General features: G+C 57.7%; 2 protein-coding genes across 11 annotated transcripts in view; one reads left to right on the top strand and one right to left on the bottom strand.

Moving 5' to 3' along the window:
* SH2B3 (SH2B adaptor protein 3) overlaps positions 1 to 16,220 on the bottom strand; it is a 26,081-nt gene extending 9,861 nt beyond the window's left edge. For 2 of the 8 annotated variants that reach the window (XM_083873852.1, XM_083873853.1), the window contains exons 1-3: positions 8,459 to 8,528; positions 7,597 to 8,367; positions 7,146 to 7,250 (exon numbers count right to left, since the gene is read on the bottom strand). In XM_083873852.1, coding sequence (XP_083729978.1) covers positions 7,146 to 7,250; positions 7,597 to 8,367; positions 8,459 to 8,515 — 933 coding nt within the window. In that variant the 5' untranslated portion in view covers positions 8,516 to 8,528. Of the gene's footprint in view, positions 1 to 7,145; positions 7,251 to 7,596; positions 8,368 to 8,458; positions 8,529 to 8,660; positions 8,721 to 9,226; positions 9,239 to 14,398; positions 14,475 to 16,115 lie in introns of those variants that run through there. The other 6 variants (XM_083873858.1, XM_083873859.1, XM_083873855.1 and 3 more) reach the window with 5 other exon arrangements.
* Positions 14,042 to 22,262, top strand: PHETA1 (PH domain containing endocytic trafficking adaptor 1). 3 transcript variants are annotated; one of them, XM_083873861.1, is made up of 2 exons: positions 14,042 to 14,070; positions 20,494 to 22,262. In XM_083873861.1, the coding sequence occupies exon 2, from the start codon at positions 20,505 to 20,507 to the stop codon at positions 21,285 to 21,287; it is 783 nt and encodes a 260-aa protein (XP_083729987.1). In that variant the 5' UTR covers positions 14,042 to 14,070; positions 20,494 to 20,504; the 3' UTR covers positions 21,288 to 22,262. The 3 variants fall into 3 exon arrangements, with proteins under 3 accessions (XP_083729987.1, XP_083729988.1, XP_083729986.1); XM_083873862.1 differs by lacking the exon at positions 14,042 to 14,070 and adding an exon at positions 16,255 to 16,338; XM_083873860.1 differs by lacking the exon at positions 14,042 to 14,070 and adding an exon at positions 19,791 to 19,983.

The following is a 22,262-nucleotide window of genomic DNA, read 5'->3' as shown; positions in this document are numbered from 1 at the left end:
GAAACATCCCCTGATGCCAGAGCAGGGCAGGGAGAGGCAGCAGGGCCCTGCAGGGCTGTGAGGGATCCAAGGGTCCTGCTGGAGAGTGCAAAGTGTCTGCTGGAGCAGCCATTGTCCTCAGGAGTTTGCACCAGGGGTAATGCCAACCTTTATCCTCAGGGATTTTGTGTGGGAGGAAATCCTGGTGGTTTCCCTTGGGAGTTTCACCATAGTTAAAGCCAACCCTCATCCTTGAGGACTTTTGCACCATAGATAATCCCAAAACGTGTCCTCAGGGTTTGCACCACGGCTAATCCTGGTGTTCATCCTCAGGGATCTGCATCACAACCACTCCAGTTACTCATCCTCAGGGATCTGCACCACAGTTAATCCCAGTGTTCATCCTCAGGGATCTGCACCACAGTTAATCCCAGTGTTCATCCTCAGGGATCTGCACCACAGTTAATCCCAGTGTTCATCCTCAGGGATCTGCACCACGGCTAATTCTGGTATTCATCCTCAGGGATCTGCAGGGTGACTAATGCCTCTGTCCTCCAGCAGCTAATCCAGTGCTCTGGGGCAGTTTACAGCACAGCTAATCCTGGTGCTCCTTCTCGGGTGTTTGCACCATGGCTCATCCCAAGGGGAGAGGTCCACCCTGGACAGCCCCTGCCAATGCTGTTTTTTGGGACAGGGACTGGAATCCCACTGACCTGGATCTTCTGCAGGGACCCCTAGCTCAGCTCAGCTCAGCTCAGCTCCCTCTGGCTCCAGGGTGATACATTCCCAAAACATCCCTGCCTCTCTGCAGGTGGAGACAGCTCCTTTAGAAACCTCCTGAACAGCACAAAGCACCATCCTGGGCTCAGAGAACTGGAGCTCAGAGATTCCCCGACTATCAAACAGGAACACAGGAGGTGATTCCCACTTTCTGTGCAAGCTCAGCATCCCCCACCTCCCAAAAAACCATCTCTGCCCACCCCAAAGCCCCGCCAGCAGAGGCACAAAGGAGTTTCCAGGACACGCTGTCTCCGAGCATCCCGCGGGCCGTGGCAGGGGACAGAGCTGTCCCCGAGGGGACCGTGCCCAGCGGTGACAAGAGGCACCGTTGTGCCGGCCTCAAGCGCTGGCTCGGGGGCACAAAGATCCCTCTGTTCCCATTCCGGGCGGCTGCCGAGCGCCGGCGAATGGTGATGGGAGAAAACACAGCCCCGGCCCCATCGCTCCCTGAGCCCCCATTTCCTGCTAAATTAATCTGGAGGGGCTGCAAAACAGCACCCCAAGAGTCATGGGGTGAGTCAGTGGAGTGGGATTTGAGGGGTCCAGGCAGGAATCTTCACTCATCCCTGGAGGTGATGGCTCCTCTTTGTGCATTGATAAACCTCCCTGCTCTGCACAAATGAACCAACATCCCCAAACTGCTGCAAAGCCCCCAAAAAACCCTGCAAACTCCCCCAAACCCTGCACAGCCCCCCCAAAACCCTGCAAAGCACCCCCCAAAACGAGCAAGCCCGTTGGCTCACAGCAGGCCTGAGAGAGATGGGGGCTATAAACAGAATCTATAAACAGTTGGCATTCACCAGCCCCTTGATTTTCTTTTTTTTTTTTTAATTTATTTTATGCCAAATTCGGTTCCAGTGTGGGCTGCTTCAATAATTTCCTGGAATAAATAACGAGCACGGAAAGTAAACAAGGTGTCTGAGTGCGAGGGGGAGCTGCTGCAGCCAGGACTGAGCCACCCCAAAGCTCAGCCCCAGAGGGATGGGGGTGCTCAGCACAGACTCTGCAGGCTCCCCACAGCCCCTGGGATGTCCTGGGATTTTCTATCATCCCAAGGTTTTGCAGGATGATGGAAAAGGTTCAAAAGCCCATATGGGAGCATTCAATCCTACTGGGTATTTTCATTCCTGTCCCTTGCCCTAGAGCTGGAAGAAGTGACTTTGCCCAAAATGCTCGTTTTTAACACAATTTCAAAATAATATTGAACGTCACAGTGTGCCCATCACAGACACTGGAGCTGGGACCAGCTGCCTGGTGGGAAGGAGCAGGGTCCACCCCAGCTGAGCCCCCACCACGGCTGGGATGAGTCCTTGAATCCTTCCAGACCCCGCGCTGCCTGCGCAGGCTCTCATAAATATTTACCTTTGAAAGAAGCAGCTCTCAGCCTCGAAACAACCACATCCTGGGCCGTGAAAAGAGAGAGGAAAATAAAAAAAAAGAAAAGAAAAGAAAAAAAAAAAAGAAGAAAAAGGGGGGAAAAGAGACACAACCACCCAAAAGAAACCCCACTAGGCATCTCATATTGGCTGTGGGGACTCAGCACCCAGCAGCACCCACAGCTCTTCTCACTCCAGCTGTGAGAAGCTTTGGGGGAGAAGCGACACATTCCCTGAGAGTTTTCCCAGCCCTTTTTCCTGTGGTTTGCTCAGTATCTCCATTTTTTTGCCCACTTCTCAGCTGGCTCGTGGTGCCTTCCACCCCGAGCAGCTCTGCAGCATCCCCAGGAGTGACACTCTGATAAGCAGGGTGGGCACAGCAGCGGAACAATATCCCTGGGAAAGGCGGATTTTAAAGGATGGGGTTAAAAGGATGGAATCCTTCCGAGCCCCAAAAGCCCAGACTTCAATGAAGCAGAGTTTGGGGTCCATCCTGCACCCTTCCCCTCACACCCAGGCCCCGCCAAGCCCCATCCCAGCAACAGTTTCCAAAATAAGAAACTCCGCTCTTCAGCAATTAACGCCGGGGCTGTGGTTACGCTGCTAAAAGTGTTTTTTCCGTGCATGACCAAGGATGGAAAAAGTTGTGGTTAATAAATGACAAATAACCTTTGTCTCCTCGCCCTCCCTCCCACCCCCCTCGATACCCAAAAACAGAGCCAGGTGGGGGGAGGAGGGGGAAGAGAGCAAAAGTCACCACCAAAATCTCACAAAGCCTTGAGGCCGCCCAGCCCCGGTGCCTTCGAAGAACAGAGACAGTGCCCGCCCTGCCTCGAGGAGAGGCTGCCCGAAGGTTTTGGGACAGCTCTGGGTGGCTTTGGGGGAGGTTTTGCCTCTCCCAAGGGATATGCAGGACACTCAAACCCCTCTGGCTCATCATTACAGCAGTTTTCCCAGCTCCTGGCTGGCTGTGTGGTCCTTGGGGTTGCCAGGAGAGGGATGCAATCCTTGAGGATGCTGGGAGCAAGATCACAGAATAATTTTTGGGTTGGAAGGGACCTTCAAAGGCCACCCAGTCCAACCTCTCTGCAATAAGCAGGGACACCAACGAGATCAGGATGTAGCCCCTGGGAATGCCAAAAAAGGGATGCAGTCCCTGGGAATGCCGGGAGAGGGATGCTGGGAGCAGGATGCTTGGACAGGGATCATAGAAGCACAGAATAGTTTGGGCTTGGAAAGGATCTTGAAAAGTCAACGAGTCCAATCCCCTGCAATGAACAGGGACATCTTCAGCTGCATCAGGACAGGATGCAGCCCCTGGAGATGCCAAGAGAGAGATGCAGTCCCTGGGAATGCCAGGAGAAGAATGCCATGAATGGGATGCAGCCCCTGGAGATGCCAGGAAAAGGATACCAAGAGAGGGATGAAGTCCCCAGGAGAGGGATGTGGTCCCTGGGGATCCAGAGTGACACAAACACGCCCTTCCCTGGACCAGGGATGGGATGATGGGACACTGAGGTGCTTCCCATCACTGGCAAAACTTTTTTCAAGGTATTCCAGGGAGGAAAACTCCCCTTCCACCACTGCCCTTCCTTGGCCAAGTCACTCAGGCCACGTTGGAGCAGCTCCAGGAGGAGCAGGGATAGGGAATGGGCACCAAAACACTGGGATGTGCCCCATCCCATGCCTGACCAGCTGCCACTCACAGCCCCAAGCACCAAAAAAATCGGGGACAGGAACCTGCTAGCTCAGGAGGTGGCAGTTCTCAGAAACCAGGTTCAGGTGAAAGGGGTAAAAAAAAGGAAAAAAAAAGCAAAAAAAAAGGAGAAAAAAAAAAGAGAAAAAAAAAAAAAGGAAGTCAAAGCAGCCTCACACTGAGCAGAGATAAAAATACTGCTCCTCCCGTGGCTTCAGCTGTGGCAGAGGCTCCAAGGGCTCTCTCCGGAAGGAGTCTTCCCGGCGAGTCCCGGCATGCCATCAATTTACGGGATGCACTGGATTTCATTAAAACGCTATAAAGAAAGCAGCACAAATGCAAATCCCATTTCCCTTCCCCTTCCTGTAAAAACATCTGGTCAACAGAACGGGCTCGGGACATTTCTGCCGCTAATCGCGGTTTTCACGGAGTTTGGGATTTGGCCATAGAAGAGGTATTTAGGGCTGGGGCTCAGCTGAGGAACGGGGCAGCCCCAAAGCTGACAAATCTAGGTTTGCCAGCTTTGGTTTAAATTTATGAAGGTGGGGAGAGCTCAGAGGTACCCAATCCTAAAGGTTATATGGGATTAAATGGTGTGGGAGAGGAGAAAGCCCTGAATGCCTCCAAGGAAATCAGGGAGGACTGGTGAGCATCGCTCTCATAACAGATATCAGAGAATCCACCTGGGCTGCAACTCCAGGACCATGGCCAGGTTTTCCTGTGGCACAGATATATATACACATAGCCATATATACAAGCATTACAGGTATCCCAGTATTCCTCAATTCCAGCTCCTCTTCCACACAGCATCACCACCTCACACCACAGCACCCTCTGGAATGTCCCCAGGGTGGGACTGCCCCCCAATCCTGTGCCCTGCAGCCAGGCAGTGACCCTCTCCCAGGAGAGCTCAAAATCCCATCATCCCCAAATCATCCTCAAAATCCCATCACCCTCCTTTGCAACATCATTTTTCCAGTGCTCCAGGGAGGAGGGAGCCATGCCAAAACCAAGCCAGGTGTGGCTGTGAGCACAAGTAGGGGAGCTGCTCCCTCTCCCAAAATCCTCATCTCCTCTGGCACACGCCTGGGGCAGGGGATGCCCACTCCAGGCAGTGCTGGATTCTCCAGCACAACTCCCTGACCCCTTCACCCAGCACAGCCACCCAAGCAGTAAATGGGATCAGGGCTCTTCAAAGCCCCCACTCCCTTTGATGCCGGGCACGTTATGGGATTAAGCTCAGAGGCCCCATTGGAGCACCAGGAGAAAGGGGGGGAAAATTAGATAAAAGCTGCCAAAAGCAGCAGGACCCCCCCCCCCCTCCTTTTTCCACACACCTGCCTTCTCCAAGGTCATTCCAAGGGGATGGATATTTAGGGGCTTGGCTTGATGCTGTAAAACCCTGAGGCTGAGAAGAAATTTCAATTGCATCCTATTATTTACAGGATGAAAGGGGGAGGAAGGGGGAAAGCAGAAGGGGAAGGGGGAAGAAAGAGGAGGAAGAGGGAAGGAAGAGCAGGAAAGGGGAAGGGTGTTTCCAAGGAGACCCTGAGGGCGACCAAGCTCACAGTCCAGAGACCAGTTGGGGTTGAAAAAATCCCAAGAACTGGTTTTTACAGTTGCTTACTTAAAACCATCAATTTTCTCTGGTGATCAACAGCATCCTCAAATCAGGAACAGACCCATGACATGGGGAAAGGCAGGAGGATGGAGGGGAAGGGGGCTCCTCACAGCCATTCCTAGGGGCGTTGTTGAGTGTTATTTAGTTATTTTAAAGGAAAAGTTATTTTAAAAGGAAAATAATCCCTCAACAAACTGTTCTGTTCTCACTGCTCTGTGGTTTGCCCCCGTACTGGGTTTGGGGAGCGGGAGCCACCAGCACCGTGGGGGATTTTCCACCGCCCCCGGAATCCAACCGCAGTCACTGGGAAAGGGTCTGGATTGATTGTGCTGTAAAGGAGACGGGAGCTGGCGCTGGCCCAGAGAATTGGAAAGGAAGGAGCCGCCCTGAGAATATTTGCACAGGAAGCAATTTAATCCAGAGGCTTGCAAAATCGAGCAAGGAACATCCCCCACTTCCGCAGGCCTGGCTGAGAAACCCCCAGCTCGGGGGACCGCAGGGTCTCCGGGCTCGTGGTGATGTGGAGCACCAGGAAATCTCCATCCCATGGAGACTGCAAGGAATAATGCTCAGAGCACCAGGGGAACTCGGACAGGGTCTTGTTTGAAGTGTCTCCCACCCCTGGGTCAAAGCTGGGCAGGGAATGTGGGGAGAGGAAGAATGTGCTGGGCTTGCTTCCTCAAGGGGGAGGGAAATAAATAAAGAAAAAAGAGAGGAAAGGAAAAAAAAAAAAGGGGGGGGGGGATAAGGAGAAAAAGATGGGGGCAGTAAAAAAAAAAAAAAGGGGGGGGGAAATTGAAAAAAGAAAAGGGGAAGTGAAAAAAGAAAAAAAAGGAAGAAAAAGGGGGAAGGAAAAAGAAAAAGGGATTAAAAAAATGGATTCAAAAAAGAAAAAAGGATTAAAAAAAAAGAAAATGGGGGAAAGGGAAAAAAGGCAGTGCTATCCAGCTGCTGGAGCACCCTCCAAGTGCCCCAGAGCGCCTCTGACCTCCCTGTGGCCCGGGATGGGGACACACACTCCCACGGGGACAAACAACTGCAACCCTTGACATGACGGAGCAAAACCAGCTTTTACTTTCAGATGTTACAATTTTGATGTTGTTTCTTTTTTCAAATATTTAATATTGGAGTCATTTGACGGAAATAACAGGAATTCAGCCAGCTGCTCCCTGACCCTGCTGCCCTGAAGGCAGGGAGAAGGCTCCAGCTCTACCGGAGGTTTCCTCCTTCCAAAGCACAAGTTTGTCATCAAAGTTAAACGAGAAAAAAAAAAAAAAAAAAAAAAAAAAAAAAAAAAAAAAAAAAAAAAAAAAAAAAAAAGGGAGAAAATTCATCCCATCATGCCTGTGCAAGTCCAGCCATGTGGAGGAACCGTCTTTTTGCAGATTAAACACCCCAGTTCCCCCCACATCACTCCCCACACTCCCTCACATCCTGCATCATCTCCGCTCCAGCCACGTCCCAGCACCACAGGAGCCCCTGCAGCAGCCGAGAGCTGAACTTCCAGTCACAAAACTCCTTACAAAAAGTAAAACTATGGGTCCCACTGGGAGCAGAGAAAGGCACAGAGCCTAATTCCTATTTTCCTTTTCCTCTCCCAGCTTGGCCAGGCAAGCAGATGCTCAGGCTGCTAAAACCACAGCACAGGGGGACAGGGTGAATTCGGGGTTGATCAGACTGGGTTGCTCCTCACCTTGGTGGAATGGCTCCATGAAGCTGGGATGAGTGAGATGGAGGCCATCACCTCTATCCTCAGCTGAGAAGGCAGGAGCTCTGCTTCCAGCTGGAAAACCCAGTTCTGGAGTCCCAGCAGGAAGAAATGCAATGACATTATTGACCAACTCCAGTAATTAGCACACCTTGGTCTCAGCATCTCTCACTCCCCAAAGAGGGAGTGAGCCACAGCTGGGGTGGCTTCGTCTCCTTCTCAGAGCTATTAACTAAACAAGGCCCAGCCTCATGTGGCTGCAGCACAGGGAGAGCAGTGGCAGAGCAAACCCATCCAGGCCTCTCACAGCGAGAAACCCTTGTGGTGCTGGATGCACCGTGGCCCTGCTCCTCCCTGTGGGATGCTCTGACATCCAGACATCATCCCGAGCCGCAGCATCACCGGCTGGAACAGGCAAGAGGCGGCAGGTCCTTACCTTGGGCGGGTCAAAGAGCTCCAGCACAAACTCCTCGGCCTCGGGCGGCCCCGCTCGCCGCAGCACCAGGCGGCAGCGCTGCCAGCGCGTCCCGCTGTCCAGGGAATTCTCATCCAGCAGCCCGTACTTGAGCAGCCCTTCCTTGCGCACCTCGAGGGGCTGCTCCCTCGACAGCCCCCAGGGCAGGATGCGTTTCCCCAATCCCGGTTTGAGAGCCGCCTCCGCCGCCTCCCCATCACCATCCGCGGGGAGCGCGTCCGAGGAGCGGCGTCGGAAGAGGCTCCTCCAGCTCCTGCGCAACTGGCTGAGAGAGAAGGGTCTCCTCGCCGGCCCCGCCAGCTCCTCTGAGCTCCACGACTTGCGTAGTCCAGAGGGAGAGGCCTCGGGGGCTCGGAGGGGCTGCTCGGGGCGGGCACCGGGCTCTGCCTCGGCTTTGGTGGCCGCCGTGCCCAGGGAAGCGTCGGTGTGCCGGCGGTGCGTGTCCCGGTAATCCCGCGCCGGGCCGGCGGGCAGGATGCGGAGCTGGTTCATGGCGATGCCTTCCTTCACCTCGTGGCAGAAATACTGCTGGAAGAGGTCGGTGAAGTGCACCGAGAAGTTCTCGGCGGCCAGGAGGTCATGGTGCGGGTGCTCGGTGGCGAAGCGCAGGTAGTGGCGCGCCAGCTCCTTGGCGGTGCTGATGGCGTGCAGCTCGCAGAACTCATGCCAGCCCCGGGGATGCGCTGGCAGCGAGTGACCATTCATTGCCGAGGCTCCAGCGAGGCGGCCGCGCTGCAAGACAGAGCAACACGGCTGGTGAGGGCAGCCCCAGGGTCCCCGTGTGTCCCCCCACCCCGGCAAACCCCGGCTGGAGTGGCCATACCCCACTCAACGTGTGTCCACAGGGCCTGGGGATTGCTGTGGTCAACAGGGTCCTCATTCCCAAGGATATACTGTCGTTTACCAGGGAGCGGCATGGCCATGTGGCCACCAGCGGTTACCAGCAGTGGCCACGGGGGTCCCCAAGCCCCCAGCCCCACCGCAGCCCATCCCCACCTGGCAGGGCCGTGCCTCAGTTTCCCCACCTGCGCGGTGGGGAGCGGGCAGGTCCCGGCGCGGGGCGTCTGCACGGCTTCCTGCCAGCACAGCTGCCTGCAGCTGCCCGCCGCCCGCGGGGACGCCTGGCCCGGCCACATCCGCTCGGCTCCTGCCAAGGCTCCGCAGCGCCGATGGGTTTCCCTCCAGGGACCGATTTCAACGGAGCTGATAAAAAACTGGAACGGGGGCGGGAGGGGAGGAAAGGACATGAAAAAGCTGCAGAAATCCAGGGATGGAACCGCTTCGCTGCCAGATCCTCCCGGCCCCAGCGGCCTGGGAGAGCACTGCCCCGGGGGTGAGCTCGCTTTCCTGCGGGGATGCTGGGGCTGCCTGCGGGACCGGGTTTGGCTGCCGGGCTCTGGCAAACCGCACCGTATCTGTGCCCGCAGCAGATTTGGCCGCGGGGCCAATCTGGCGGCACCGTGGCCCGGCTGTGCCCGGCTGTGCCGCTCCCCAGGGCCGGCCCCGCTGCTCACCAGCGAGCCTCGTGTTCTCCCGGGGCACTTATCGGGCCCCAGCACAACGCTCAGGAAGGAAACATCGACCAACCCACCCGGATCCTGCCGTGCCGCCTCCCTGAAACTCCAGCAGCAGCAGCACCCCGGCTGCTGGGAGGGGAAGAAAAGAGGAGTGCATTTGTCAGGGGAGGAAAAATTATTTAAAAAAAAATAAAATAAAATAAAATAAAAGGCCTGAGGGGCCAGGAGGAAGCGAGCGGGCAATGGGGAACGTGCGGGCACAGGGGATGGCGCTCGCAGCCGGGCCGGCGATAACGCCGGGAAGCGCCGCTCTATCTCTGCCCACCCGCTGCCCCGCCGAGCACGTCCCGCCAAGCTTGCAGGCGAGGGGGAGATATTATCAGCCCCCCGCCAGCCTCGGCTTCTCAGAAGAGCCGCCCTAAAACTCGGGGCCGTGCGGAGCCCGGCAGTGCAGGGCACGCACCCGCCGCAGCCCGGCCGAACCCCCCGGCAGGGCCCCGTCTATCAGCGCCGCCAGCCCGGCCGTGACTCAGCATCCTCCCGCTTCCTCCCGGCACCCGGGAATCGCCGCCGCAACACCCACGGCAAAGCACGCTCGGTGGGATGCTCTGCAAAACGCCCAGGGAAGAGAGGGACTCGTGAGAACGGCTCCTCCAGGCAGGTGGGAGATTCCCAGCGCAGGGAATTCGCCTTTTCGAGATTTCAGGCTTCGCGGCTTCGGGAGAGGTTTGTGGCTTCGTCTGTGCCACGCGGTGGAAGCAGCCCAAGGCCCGTCTCCAGGAGCAACGTGCTTTTCCAAGCGGACGATGATGGGAAATACTCCACAGAGCTTCCTCCTCCCAGACCTCACTACTTCTGCCTGGCACACTTCCCACATGGAAAGAGCTATCCTGGATGAATCCGTGCTGGAGTTACCACAGCAGCTCCTCTGCTCAGCCCCAGGTTTCAGTAGCAAAATCCACAGGGATGTGAGTTCCCGCTGCTGGGTGAGCTTCTCCCTGCTCCACAAAGCTGGAATGCAGCAGCCAGTGGATTTAAGGCAGAATTTACATTTTATTCCTCATATGTTCCCTGTGAGGAGCTCCTGGCCATCCTGCAGGTCGGATGAAATACTTCTGATCGCTTTTGTTTGCTCTGAATGGAGAATCCAGCCCATCCTTGGACACGCCATGGACTAGCTGGGATGGGGGCCTTCCATCCCTGCTGACTGCTGGAAGAGCTGTATGTCACACCCCACCTCGGGGCTGTTTGTGGGTGCTGAGGTTGTTTTGGGGTGCTGGGATTGTTTTGGGGTGCTGGGCCAGGAACTCGAGGAAGAGCAGGACGGGACAGACCGGCCACGGTGGCTTTGATGTGAGCTGGGACAGCGAGCTGGGGCTTGTGCAGGATCCAGCCCTGCAGCCCAGCCACCCCCAGGAGCTTCCCTTAAACTCTTGCCCAACCTGAGCGTTGCTGCAGCAGCAGTGCCACCGCCGACCGGGACGGGAATCCAGCAATGGGTTATTTGTCCCACTAAATGCATTTGTTGTTTAATTGCAGCCAGAGGAGCTGGCAGCACCAAGCAGTGCCAGGGCAGTGCTGGGAGCCAGAGCAGCAATCCTGCCACCCGCTCCTGGAGGATGAGCATTCAGAGCCAGCTGGCCTCGCCACGGAGGAGCTGCCAGATCCAACTCACCACCTTCCCAGCACAAAACAACTATCCAGGGGCTGTGGCCACACGGGAAAGGTCACCCTCCAGCAGCCAGCACCACAGATCCGGCCTTGAGGGGAAGTTTGGGGGAGCAGAGCCCGTCTGGCTGTGCCCACTGCCCTGTGCCCAGCTCTGCTCACACGCTGTGCATGTGCAGCACCAGCACCCGAAAACGAAACCAGCCCCAGTTCCACGGCAGCAAAATGCACGCCAGGGATGTGAATAGGAAATGTGATTGATGCGCCGGCGCTCCCAGAAATAACTGTTCCCAACCGGAGGAGAAGTGTCCGGAGGCATTTGCAGCTCCCTTTATAAGCACAGGACTATTCAAAACTCATCCCAAGGACTATTTTCAGGAGAGGGTGAAGCGAGGGGCTGGGAGACGCCCTGGCCGCAGCTCCCTGCTTCCTGAGTGGCAGAAATACAAAGTTCCCACAATCCCAAGAGCGGGAACATTGTTCCTTCCCAGGATGTCCTCCATGAAAAGAGCTATTCTGAGCCGGCTGCAGCCTTTCTTGGCATGGCCCCGCAGCCGCTCTGAGGCAGCTATAAAAGGCCAGGTTACAATGAACGGCACTTTTCAATGGAACAGCATCTGGCACGGCAGCTTTGGGGGGATGCAGGTCCCTGGGGGGTGGGCTCAGGGGGATGCAGGTCCCTGGGGCATCCAGCCAGCCACAGGTGGGCTTGCGAGGGCTGGGTGATGCAGAGCATCCCCTCAGGATGGGATGGTGCAGCCCCTCTCTGCATCCCAATCCCTGGAGATGGTGAGTGCTGGAAGAACATCTGGATGCACCCCTGGATTGAAGGGGACAAGCAGGGGGCTGCACCCATCTGGGGGTGGGCATGGAGATGCTGCCACTCGGGAAGGCAGGAGGGGTTGGTGCAGGGGGAGAGGTGGGGAAAGAGCCTGGCTGCAGCCTCGGGATGTGGGATACACCCACGTATTTACAGCATCACTATAAAACAGCCAAAGCCAGTGCCAACACAAGCCACAGCTGAAACTGCCCAGCACTGTCCTCCTCTTCCCTCTGGAGCAGCTCACAGTGATGGTGAGGATCCTCTGGGTCTCATAGAGGGGGATGGCACAGCGCCATCACTCCCTGTGACCTGCTAAGGTGTTTCCACACAAGCTGGAGAATCCCACGGGGTCTCAGGAGGTTCCCTCACTCCCTTTTGGCTGAACCAAACCAGCAAGTTAAAAAGCAAAAAAGGAATAGGACAGAGAGATTCTCCCAATCCACACATCCATACAGGTTGTAGGAAATCAATTTAAAAGGCAGTGTGGGAAGGCAGACTTTGCCCTCCTTCTCCCCCTTTCTCACAGGACATACTCACTCCTCCAATTTCACCTCTTGGCACTACACAACTTTCTATATTAAAGACCCAAACTGGCCTTAATTTCCAGCTCTGTGTGGGCTGAGCAGCACCAGAGACCTTTGGGGATGTGGGTGATGTTACACCACTTCAGAATTCACCTGAATTTGGCTTTCCCTGACCACTCCAACAGGGCAGACAGGATGGAGACGAACCAAACTCATCTCAGGGCAAAATCCAAGCTCCACACTGGCTCAGCACAACAGCAGCTCACCAGTACAAACATCTGTGGCCAGCCCAGCTCCCCAAAAACCACCCTGCCTGCTTCCATACCATGGCACCTGGCACCTCGCAGCCTGGTTTACACCATCACACTCTCCTACACCCACTGCCTGAGGGGAAAAGCCCGGCAGGCAGCGGGGTGGCCTCTTTCGACAGGGCTTGTTTTGTTGCCTGAAATGAATCGCTGCTGTGTAGGCGTGGGAGAAACCGGGTGCGGGGAGCTCTCCCGGGGGGGAGCGGCTGCCTGGGGGTCCCTGGGGACAGCAGGGAGCAGCTGACACCTCAGCTCCCAGCCAGCCTGGCTCTCCAGGCTCTCCACAGCAGCCCCCCCAGGGATTGCTGGATTTGGCCCTTTTTTTCCTCGCCAAGCCGCGGCAGCGCCGCCGGCACCACAAACCCCAGCAGCGATGAGCGCTTGCACTTTCACTTTGTGTCACCCACTGGGATTTGTCCCGACACCTTCAGGGTGTCCATCAGGCCCACGGGTGTGTGGGTGGGGAGGATTTGCTCTGGTGGAGGATGGAAGATCCCTCAAAAGCCACTAACCTCTCCAACACGACGCAGGGCGCTGGCAGACCCGCGGATCTGTGGGCTCTGGGGAAACCAAACCAGATTTTACCAGAGGCAATAAATATATAAAAGTAAAAGAGAAAAAACAAGACGCTTTGGGGAGCGGAAAATGCCCAGGGATGAGTCTCTCCTGCCCCAAAAGCAAGTTAAAAAGAAATCCAAAGCATTGTTCTAGTCCCAAACAAGCCGAAGTGAAACCTGCCACTAATTCCATAGGCCTTTAAACGCCAACCCCGTTTCCTGCCAGCAAATCCAAGTGCAGAGAGGACACGCAGGAGCTGGCAGCTCTACGTCCCCACACAGGCCACCTCTTCCTCTGGCTGCAGCCCCAGAAAGTCCCTAGGCCACCAGCCCACAACTCCAGCACATCTTGAATCAATTTACAACAATATCGAAATCGCAGCTCAACAACTCATCCTGGTTTCCTTGACAGTAAATCCCAGCCCGGGCTGCAATGACCGTGTCGCTGCCATGAGCCCCAGGCTCTCTGTGGGTGACCCTGCTGGGGTTTGGCACAGGCAGGGCTGGGCAGGCTGGCAGGGCATGGGAAGGCCGCAGGGATGCTGACCACTGGTGCATCGGCCTCGTGCTCTGAGCCCCTGCCAAGCCACGGAGCCAACAAAGTCTGCAGGGGGCAGAGAGTCAGAGGAGCTGCTTGGCAGGCTCCAGGTGCCACCTCTGCTTGGCACTCGCAGTGGGCATGGGGAGGCAGGGCACAGCCCCCTTGGGCAGCACAGGACCCCAAAACATGGGGCAGGAGGGCATCACCCCACTGGTCCTGCACCCTCCCAGAGGGGTCACCCCCATGGCAGGGGCTGCAGGGCTCCGGGGGGAGGCAGAGGAGATGAGCAGGGCTGGTTCCCTGCATGCTGCACCCTCGGCTCTCCAAAATACGGACGCTGGGAAATGGGGGACGTGGAGGGATCCCAGAAGAAGAGATGAGATGCTCCGGGGTCCTGTGGTGCTACAAGGACGGGGACCCCAGGATGGAAGCACCCACAGAGGAACAGAGAGCGCCCACGAGGAAATGGGGAGCTGGGAGACCACGGGTCCCCAAGGGTGAGCAGTCTCTGGAAAGAGACAGCCCGGGGAAAGGGCAGGGATTAAAAGGCACAGAAATGGGGTGAGAGGGAAGAGGCTGCTGTCCGACTAAGGGACTCACAACCCGGGAACGGGCTCACCGGAGTTCCCGGGGGCAGAGAAACCAGCTTGGGGCTCCCGTGAAAGCTCCGGGAGCTCCACAACAGGAGCGGCCGCCTCGCCGCTTCCTCCCGCCGCTACTTTCGCTTTGCAGCGGCCGCTTCCCGGGGCCGCCCGTCCCGTCCCGTCCCGTCCCGCTCCAGCCCAGCCCGTCCCGGCCCCGGCGCTGCCCCTGGCTCCCGGTTACCTGCAGGAGAAGGCGTCCGGCTGCCGCTCGCCCATGATGGAGCTGCGGAGCGCCCGGGACGGGACGGGGCGGGCGGCTCGGCACGGCTCAGCACGGCTCGGCACGGCTCGGCTCAGGCAGGAAACCGGGGCAGGCGGCTCCGCATTTCCGCCGGGCGGAGGCGCGGGGAGCGGACCCCGGCCCCGGCCGGGTTATGTAAAGCGGAGCGGAGCGCTCGGGGGCGGAGGCTGCGCGGGGGCGGAGCGGAAGGGCCGCCCCGTCCGTCTGTCTGTCCGTCCGTCCGCCCGCTGGGGTGACTGTCCCTCTGTGTGTGTGTGTGTGTGTGAGTGTCTGTCTGTCCGTCCGGCTCCGCGGGTGCGCCCCGCTCCGCTCAGCCCCGCGCAGCCCCTCCCCGCCCCTGCCTTTATCTTATCGCATCCGCGCCCGCGGAGCCAGCGGCACAAACAGCCCCGGCCGCGCTCCCGGGGTGCATTTACTTTTATATTTTTACACACACACACACACACACACACACACACACACACACACACACACACACACACATATTGATATAGTTTTTATGAGTTTTAGAATGTTTTCCCCGTGGATTTGGGGGTGTTCCTCCCCAACCCCCCGGAGTCGGGAGGGAACCCGAGCGTGGGGCTCTGGAGGCTCAGGAGGGAAACATCCCCTTTCCTGTTCCTGCTCGGCCACGTCTCCCCCAGCTCGGCGGGCCGGGACCCCAGGGAACTCTGCGGTGGCAGCACTGGGCCAGATGCCGCCTCAAAGCCCATTTCTCGTAATTATCCAAATTATCTGGTGGTGAAAGGCACCGCAGGCTGTGCCCACGTCCAGCCAGAGCGGATCAGAGCCCGCAGTTGTCCCGCACCGTGGGCGAGGGCTCCAGCCGTGACAGGGTGGTCACAGTGTCCCTTGGTCCCCCAGGACTGGGCACTGGTGTGGGTGGACACGGGGCAGGCTCAGCCATCCTGCTGCCATCTCATCCCAGGGGAGCAGGGCAGAGCTGCAGCCACCCACTCTGCCATGGGAAATAAACTTCCACTGCACCTTTTTCCAGTAAAGGGCTGGGCTGTGGTTCTGCACTGTCACATCTGGCCCATTGACATCCCCCACTCGTGTTTCTGCTTGTGCCAAGAGCTCCTACAGAGCCTTGTCTGGGATGGCAGCAGTGGCAGGGACAGAGGGACGGATCCCCAGGCAGAGGGGACTCACATTGGGCAGGTAAAAGTCACGGCAGAGCAGCCGCGGTGGTGCCCAGGCCTGGTGCCCACCCAGCACACCGAGCAAAGGAAACCCAGGGATGTGGCAGCTGGGATTTTACACACACCACACAATGGATTTATGGGTGTTGGGAAGGTGGAAGCTGCAGGAATTTGCCCTTGGAGACAATATCTGTGTCTCCCCCCCGTGGGGTCCATCCTCAGTGGGGTTTAAACACACCTCAATTGCCACCCCATCCATTCCCAACCCATCTTCCAGCCAAGAAAAGACTGAAATGCAAATTCCCTGCTGGTGCTGTGCCACCCCTGGATCACAGCCGGTTTGGACCCAGCCCTGCCGCCCTCCTCCAGCCCCAGAAACCCCCCTGGATAAATTCAGGCCATAACCCTCCATCCCTCCGGGCATTGCCAGGGCTCCAGGTAACTCTGCGCCCAATCAGCCCTTCCCGAACGCCACAAGGAAGTGGCTGGGAGCAGCTGACACGATAAAATCTTACCTTAAAATCTGCCTTTTAATTCCTGCTGCCGTTGCTTTATGCATAATTGCACCTTGTGGCTCTTTTCCCGAGAACGGAGGAGCGGCTGGAGGATCCGGGTGCCCGCCCCCCTTCCCTGTCCCAGCTCCCAGCGATGGCACTTTTCCTTATCAACTTCATCTGTGTCAGAAGCGCCCTCTCAGCGCCTTCAGCCACTGAAGATTTTTCTTTTGTTTTGCTTCCTGTATGGATTTTCTTAGTCCCCAACTGCTAATTCACTACCCCCGACTTCTGCTTTTTTTTCCTTTTTTTTTTTTTTTTTTTTTTTTTTTTTTTTTTGTTTGTTTTGTTTGTTTTTTGTTCTTTTTTTGGGGGGGTTGCTTTTTTTTTTTTTTTTTTTTTTTTTTTTTGGTGGTGGTGGTTTTTGTTTGTTTTGGTTTTTTTTTTTTTTGGGGGGGGGGGTTTGGTTTTTTTTGGAGTTTTTTTGTTTTGTTTTTTGTGCCTGTGGAGCTGCGCAGATGCTCTTACACACACACACACACACTCACTCACTGCTGCTTCCCTTCCGCTCTGCACAGCCCTCAGCTTTTAACCATTGCTGCTTTCTTCTCCTGTATAAAAACCCCTTTACTGGCTTCCAGCCGTCCCTTCCCACCTCCCTCCTTAATTCCCTCTGCTCTGGCCCATTCTATTGGGCGGGGTGGTTTGGAAGAGGCTCATTTGCGTTTCTCAAGGTGGGCTGTGAGGGGTTTCAGGTGATTTCTGCCATCCCACACTGAGGTGATGTCCATCCCAGCCCTGCCCGGAGGGGGTCTGGAGGTGACAACATCTGGAAATGCTGGGCTGGGAGGGTCTGTGCTGAGCTGGGAAAATGCCCCCCAAAATCTCAGCCTGACTTTTTTACGTGCCCCTCCCTAGGGCTGGAGGCGCTGATGGAGGCGGTGATTTGGGATGGTTGGGTTGGTTATGGAGGGGGCGGTGATGGGCAGGGCAGGGCGCTGATGGAGGAGTGACCCCGCCGAGCCCCGCAGAGCCCCGGCCGCCGTGCCCGGGCTCCCGCCGCCCCCTCCCGGCCTTTCCCCGCGCTGCACCCGCCGCCTCCGGCCCTTCCCCGGAGCGGGGGTCAGGGGTCAGAGCTCCCTGATGCCCGGCTGCCGGCCTGGACACGGCGAGGGGCTGGGAAAATCCCACCCAGCAGGTCCTGAACCCCGAGAGGCGCCGGGGGGTGTCGCCCCCACCCCATCCCCGCCTTTCTGTGACAGTCAGGACTGGTTCTCCTCGAACACCAAGGCAGGTCTGGGATCCATTTGGGCTCCTGGGGGATGATTCTGTGCCGGTTGCTTTGGAGACCCGCAGTCCCCCTTCTCCTCCCTGTGCCGGGTATCCGAGACCCCCCGGTAACCCAACAGCCCAAAATTCCCGGCCCTGGGGCTGACTCAGAGCTCCCTGAGTGTCCAGCACCCGCCGCTGTGTAACGCCACCAAGTCACCAGTCATGGGAGCAGCAGGAAGTAGAGACCCATGTCCAGAAACGCTCCTGGCACCCCCTCACCTCCTTTCAGAACCTTTTGTTCTCCCTTTCCCCCATTTCCCCATTTTTTCCCATCAAAATTTAGCCGGGGAAACTGAGGCACAGGGGCTGGGAGGGACAGACTTGCTGGGGGGATGCTGGAAGACAACAGGGAAAACACAGAGCTGCTCAGAAGGGGAAGTCCTGGAGCTTGTGCAGCAACATGCAACTGTTCCAGGAGAGACCCAATGGGAAGCAAAACCCCACAGGGGAATTCTGTCGGTGATTCTGAGGAATCAGGGTGATTTTCCAGAGCAGCTGTGGAGGAGGAACAACCTCTGCAAGACGAAAACGTGGCTTTGGAGTCCCAGGAAAGGAAAGCAGAGCTGGGAGTGCTGCTGCCTTTTTTCCAATTAGCCTTGCTGCTCTAATAAAGATATTGCTTCTCCCCACGGCCCTTCCCTTTCTAATCTCGCCTGGTGAAAAGGCATCTCTCAGCAAGGCAGGGAGATAAGCAGTGCAGAGACCCGAGACATCCCACCAGTGACCTTGAACAGAGCTGCTCTGCTCAGGAGGGAAGATAAAGCCCAGATGGTTTTAGTGCTGGTTTGAATCCCTTTTTATAGCCTGGAAGTGAAAGTTTGCAGGTGACAGGGAAAACCCTCAGAGAGCTGGAAACCTCTGACACAAGCAGAAAACTGCAAAGTTCTGAGCAGTTGTGCAGGGAAATGGGGGCATCTATGGGCGGGGAGTGGATACAACTTGTGGCAAAGGTCAGGGACAGCAGGATTTCTGGGATGGGGAGCTGTAAAATTGTTGTCAATGCTTTGATTGCTAAAATGCACACATGGCTGTGGAGCAGAGCAGGGGATGAAGAAACTGGAGGAAAGGGACAGTGATAAGGAGCTCAAATCCTTGACGCTGGTATTTACTGGGGACATGGTGAGGACAGCAACACTGCCAAGGTGGTCCTGTGAGCCTGGAAGGACAACCAAGAGCAGAAGTCAAACTGGAGGCTTGTCCCCACTCAGCTTCTTCTGTCCCTCTGCACTGAGGCCACCTCACATTCGGCTGTGGCCCAAGGACATGGCTGGAAGGTCAGGAGAGCAGCCAGGACTTGCAGCCTGGTCTCCTGCAGGGACCAGGACCAGTCCATGTCCTGCCATCAACCTTCCTTGTGGGTCTTGTGTCTTCCACCCCGTCCACCAACCTCTGCCCCTTCCCTGCCAGATGCTCCCAGAATCCCAATTCTTTACCTCCAAAATGTGACCAAAAATTCAACATTGTGCAGCCACCTTCAGGACTAAACTCCTGGGTTTCCCACACGTGTGCACATCCCTGTGTACATCCCTCCATCCATCCATTCCTCCATCCATCCATCCATCCATCCATCCATCCATCCATCCATCCATCCCTCCATCCATCCATTCCTCCATCCATCCATCCATCCATCCATCCATCCATCCATCCACCCATCCATCCATCCATCCATCCATCCATCCATCCATCCCTCCGTCCGTCCGTCCGTCTGTCCATCCCTCCATCCATCCACCCATCCACCCATCCATCCATCCCTCCATCCATCCATTCCTCCATCCATCCATCCATCCACCCATCCATCCATCCATCCATCCATCCATCCATCCACCCATCCATCCATCCATCCATCCATCCATCCATCCATCCATCCATCCCTCCATCCATCCATCCACCCATCCATCCATCCATCCCTCCATCCATCCGTCCGTCTGTCCGTCCATCCATCCCTCCATCCATCCATCCATCCATCCATCCATCCATCCATCCATCCATCCATCCATCCATCCATCCCTCCGTCCGTCCGTCCGTCCATCCATCCATCCATCCATCCATCCATCCATCCATCCATCCATCCATCCATCCCTCCATCCATCCATCCATCCATCCCTCCATCCATCCATCCATCCATCCATCCACCCATCCCTCCATCCCTCCATCCATCCCGGGATGTCCATATCCCCTGCACCCTTCAATACAGGGGGTCGCCTCTCTCCCCCATTTCCCCCTCGCTCTCCCCGGCCCTCAGTCCCTATTCCCGGAGCCGTGACCTGCCGCGGGTTTTGGGCAGGGAACTCCCGTCCCGGGGCCGAGCTCCGGAGCGTTTTTCCAGCTCCTCCCTCCCTCCCCTCGGCGGGGCTGGGCGGTGGCGGAGGCGGGCGGGAGGAGCGCTCCGCCCGCGGGGCCGGGCCGGGCCGGGGCGGTGGGAGCGAGGACAAAGGTGTCGGTGCTGGAGCGGTGTCCCAAAGCCCCCCGACACCATCCCACCCCGGATCCAGCGCTCTCACGGCCACCCGCCTGTCCTTGATGCTGGCGACCGCCGCAGACCGGAGGTAGAGCCCAGGTGGGTGGAAAGCCTGGCATGGCCTGGCATTTCCAGCGATTAGGGGACAGGAGGAGAGGTGGCCTTGCCCGGGTGACAGGGGTCATGGCCACGGCTCTCTGGAGCGGCAGCCGGGTCGGCGGCGCCGGCCGAGCCCTCCCCTCCCCTCCCGTGCGCTCGGCGGGGAGGAGCGGCAGGACACGGAAAACACGGCGCCGGCGGGGAGGTCACCTGGGCCAGGTGACGTGAGACACCGGGACAAGCCCTGCCTGCGGCTCCTCCGTGGGAAAACACTCTGCTGGGGGGGACAGGGTGGGGGAACTCTTCCCCAGTGAGCCCTGGGAGGGGGGCACAGCCCACCCGGCATCCGCAGCACTCAGCACCTTGTCTGGGAGCTGCTTATCTCAACTATCCCGGGGTTGTTTATTCGCCAAGCTCCATTTCCTGGGCGCCAGCGCTGCTGCCAGCAGGAACAAAAAGCCGATGGTTGGTTTCCATGCAATTAATGCTGAGCACCCTCTGTCCCCGCAGGGCGCGGAGCCATGAAGCTGAACGAGCGGAGCTTGGCTTTCTACGCCACCTGCGACTCCCCGGCCGACAACTCCGGCTTCCTCTACAAGCGCGGCGAGCGGCACACGGCCTATCACCGCCGCTGGTTCGTGCTCAAGGGCAACATGCTCTTCTACTTCGAGGAGCGGGACAGCCGGGAGCCCGTGGGCGTCATCGTGCTGGAGGGCTGCAACGTGGAGCTCTGCGAGTCGGCCGAGAGCTTCGCCTTCGCCATCCGCTTTGGGGGCACCAAATCCCGCACCTACGTGCTGGCAGCGGAGAGCCAGGAGGACATGGAGTCCTGGGTGAAGTCGCTGTCCCGAGCCAGCTTTGATTACATGCGGCTGGTGGTGCGGGAGCTGGAGAAGCAGCTGCAGGAGATGAGCAGAGGGGTGGCTGGAGGATGTGGGGGCTCCCAGGAGCTTCCCGGCTCCTGGAAGGCGAAGCCGTCGGGGCTGGAGCAGTCCAGGGATCGGCTGCCAGCTCTGCCCGCCGTCCTGCCCAAGGAGAACGGCTGTGCCGTGTGGAACAACGTGTTGGTGGGGGCAGACCGGCCGCCCGACACCTCTGGCTGTGCTGGGCACGATGAGGAGGAGGAGGAGGAGAGGCCGAGGCCGCCGCCGCTGCCGCCGCGCAGGCAGGTGGTGAACGGCGAGGCAGCGAGTGCCGGGGCAGAGAGCCCGTCCACCTTCTGGCGCCTCCACCAGCAGTACAGCCGGGAGGTGGCCCGGCTGCGGCAGGACTGGCAGCAGAAGAGACGTGGCCCCCAGCCCTGAGTGCTGGTTGAGCCCTGGGAACCTTCCAGAAACTGGGCCAGGGTGGAAGTGGTCAGTCATCCTTGGTGCTGGCCCTGTGTGCAGACCTGGCTGTGGTGGTGCCAACAAGGGCTCGGCACCAAGGGGACACCAGTGCTGCCCTGTGATGGTGAAATGGGCACCACAGGGGTGCCCTCCAGCCATACCCCGTGTGAGTGTGGAGTGCTCCACTCAGCACAAGCAAACTACAAACCACTCACTGACTGAGGCCTCCTCGACCACTGCTCTGGCTCTGCTGGGGCCTCTTGATGCTCTTGCAGTGGGATCACACATTGGCAACTTCTGGAGGAGGATTTTGATGGGATCTCACTCCCCTGAGTGCTCGTGTTCCACAAAGAAGAGCCTGCTGCTGACTTCCCCTCCCGGCCAGGCACAAAGCTGAGGTCGGCTGAGCTCTGCCAGATCCCTCTGCTCCAGCAGGATGTGGTTTGAAATGAAAATATCAGTGAGTGCAGCCCTTCCTTAACTGCAGCAGCAGCTCCGCACGCTCCGGGGAGCTAGTGACACCCAGCCCCAGGCATTACACAGGGAGCAATTGCTGCTTGCAGCCTGGATGGCAAATGTGGGGGGCTCAGACCCTGGGGGGATTCAGCAGCTGCAGGCACTGCCTTGCTGGTGGGTATTTTGGGACAGCACATCATCCCCGTGCCAGCTCACTAAGGGGAAGCATTGCTCGTGGTGGCAAATGGGAACGTGTGTGTCAGCAGCAGAGCGTGAAGAATGATTCATGTGCCAAACCAGAGCAAAGCTGGTGTCTCATGCTTGTGTTTCTCTCTTACTTCCACAACAGACACTCAAGCTGCTGGCCCAGAGGTGGGGTGACCCACCCTGGAGCAGGGGAGAGCAGTCAGGGTGCCCTGGCTTAGGGCTGGGTGGCTGCAGCTCCCTTTGCTCCTCTGGGACAGGTACAAGATTTTTCTACAATAAAAGTTGTTT

Source organism: Zosterops lateralis, assembly GCF_965231275.1.
Source record: "Zosterops lateralis genome assembly, chromosome: 17".
Lineage (NCBI taxonomy): Eukaryota > Metazoa > Chordata > Aves > Passeriformes > Zosteropidae > Zosterops > Zosterops lateralis.
The sequence above is the reverse complement of the archived record's forward strand: the minus strand, read 5'-3'. Positions and strand labels throughout refer to the sequence as shown.